This window comes from Penaeus monodon, chromosome 25 (assembly GCF_015228065.2).
Source record: "Penaeus monodon isolate SGIC_2016 chromosome 25, NSTDA_Pmon_1, whole genome shotgun sequence".
Lineage (NCBI taxonomy): Eukaryota > Metazoa > Arthropoda > Malacostraca > Decapoda > Penaeidae > Penaeus > Penaeus monodon.
In genome coordinates, this window is record NC_051410.1 from 13,538,857 (window position 1) to 13,540,968 (window position 2,112).

Below are 2,112 nucleotides of genomic sequence, written 5' to 3' on the forward strand. Positions count from 1 at the left end.
AAAAGCACAAATCTGTAAACAGTAAAAAAAATAACAAATGTGCTTCACCAATATTCCAAATTCCTACATTTATCAAAATGAGTCAGCAAGACTGTATTTGCACTATCTAAACCACGGCCGCAAAGGTAAATAAGAGAGATCGAAAGCTGAACTAAATCGCTGAACTGCCGTTATTTGCCCATCAGGTTAGTCATCACGCTCTGGTTGCCTGCAAACGGTCTCAATTGTCTGAATATCTCTCGATTATTGAAAAAATATAAGGATTACGCATTAAATTAACAATAACGGGCTAGGTTAATGAAAAATTCATAATTTGTTTTTTTCTTTGCATTACTCTACGGATTATTTTCGCCATATTTCACTTACTTTTCAATGAATTTGCTTCAGATCTGAATCACTATATAAATTAAGTTTACTAAAGTTAAGTGGATTTTGAGGAAAATTTCATCAGAAGCATATCAGCGTGCTGTTCAAAATAATTTCAAACTATCCGTGAAATTCAAGTCCAGTTTACAGACACGCCTTGGCCCTCCCCTTCCCTATCAACTCCTATGCGCTCGTCCCTGTTTTCTCGGGGAGGGACATCGAAGTACCTGTATGTGGTGTATGTCGCGGCCCTGAGCAGCCGCCTGGATGGCCCTCTGCAGCTCCTCGTCCAGCGTGGCGTTGGTGATGGAGGGCGGCATCTCGTCCTCGGCCAGCACGCCGTCGTGGCTGCCGTCGCCCACCTCCTTGCCCTGGCCCATCTCCTGCAGTTCGATCTTCTCCGAACATATGGAGGGCTCGGCATCACGGAGCTCCTCTTCCCGCTGTTAGATAAAAAAAAAAAAGACAAAGATTAAAAACTATATAAAGATGTGCGTAACTTTCAATATATGCGAGTAAATTAGCTTCAGCAAAAGTTCACAATTTACAACGGATAAATCCTAGCGTCATGCCGTTAAAAATGACGATTAAGTAGTCTTTACTTGTGTTAAAATATGAGACTAAGTGGGCATCAGTTCACATTATTCACAAGGCAAAAAATCTATTAATATAGAATACCTTATGAAAATTGTGGTAAGCGTCCTTTGTCGAGTCATTAGAGGATAATTAACTATTCACTACCCAACCCACTTTCTCTTACTTTTTGGCTCAACTAACAGTTATCGACTGTACTTTAATACCCAATTTTCCCCCACAACGTTTACTTTTCATTTATTACGATAACTATGTAAACCGTTACTAATATATGCACACCTTTATTAGCAAAGACTATTCCATCACACACTGTTAATTATGTCCTACCTCGCTTTCTCCCTTTTTTTGCGTTTACTTTCTTTTCTCCTCATCTACACTTACTTTATCAACATCCCGTTGTTTTAATTATCTTCCGCTATACCTCGTTTTAATTTGCCTTTACCGCTTCCCCGGACCCCAAGATACCAGACGCGAGACTGCAGAACAAAACCTGTCTCACCTGTACCATGATGGAAGAGGCACTCTTGAGGGGCAGCGTGGCAGCCTCGCACGCCACGGCGAATTCGGGCGAGACATGGAGGACGAGCTTGCCCTCGCGGGTGATGTCGAAGTCTGCGGGCACGATGGACGGGTGCTGCGACACCTGCTTCTTCAGCTCTTTCAATGACTCCTGGAAATGAAGAACGTAGGAGGTTTAGATGACTGGAAAGGGGTTGGACGATAAAGAAAAAACAATCATCAATGATAATGTAGAAATATTTCTATTTCAACCACATCTGCTAATTGCACAAGCAAAAGATCAAGTAAGGTATCTGCAAAGAGCGGCATAATAGCAGACCAATACTGCACACACAGGATGATTAGAATCTCTCGCCGCATACAGTAATCGGGACCTATGTGCAGCACATCGCGGGTAATCTGTGCCAGCCATCCACTCTTATGGGAAAATGCCATTCATCCAAAGCCTGAATATTCATATATGTTGTGTTGCAACGATCCCCCTTTACCCCTGTCCATCTCTCACATGATAACAGATTAGCAGACTAATACCCAGATAGAGGAGAACCGGCATGCAATAAGCAAATAATAAAAAAGGCTATACAATCTGTATACAGACATGACCTTCAGGCATGTGCACGTACGCCCGGACGC

The 2,112-nt window shown here is 42.4% G+C and overlaps 1 protein-coding gene across 1 annotated transcript in view; it reads right to left on the minus strand.

The window, feature by feature from the left end:
• The window catches only part of LOC119589057 (patj homolog), a gene marked incomplete at its 5' end in the record, with an annotated part of 11,630 nt that overhangs the window by 717 nt on the left and 8,801 nt on the right, over nt 1-2,112 (minus strand). Inside the window, 2 exon segments of the mRNA XM_037937634.1 lie at nt 594-809; nt 1,460-1,630. Of these exon segments, the coding sequence (XP_037793562.1) occupies nt 594-809; nt 1,460-1,630 (387 nt within the window).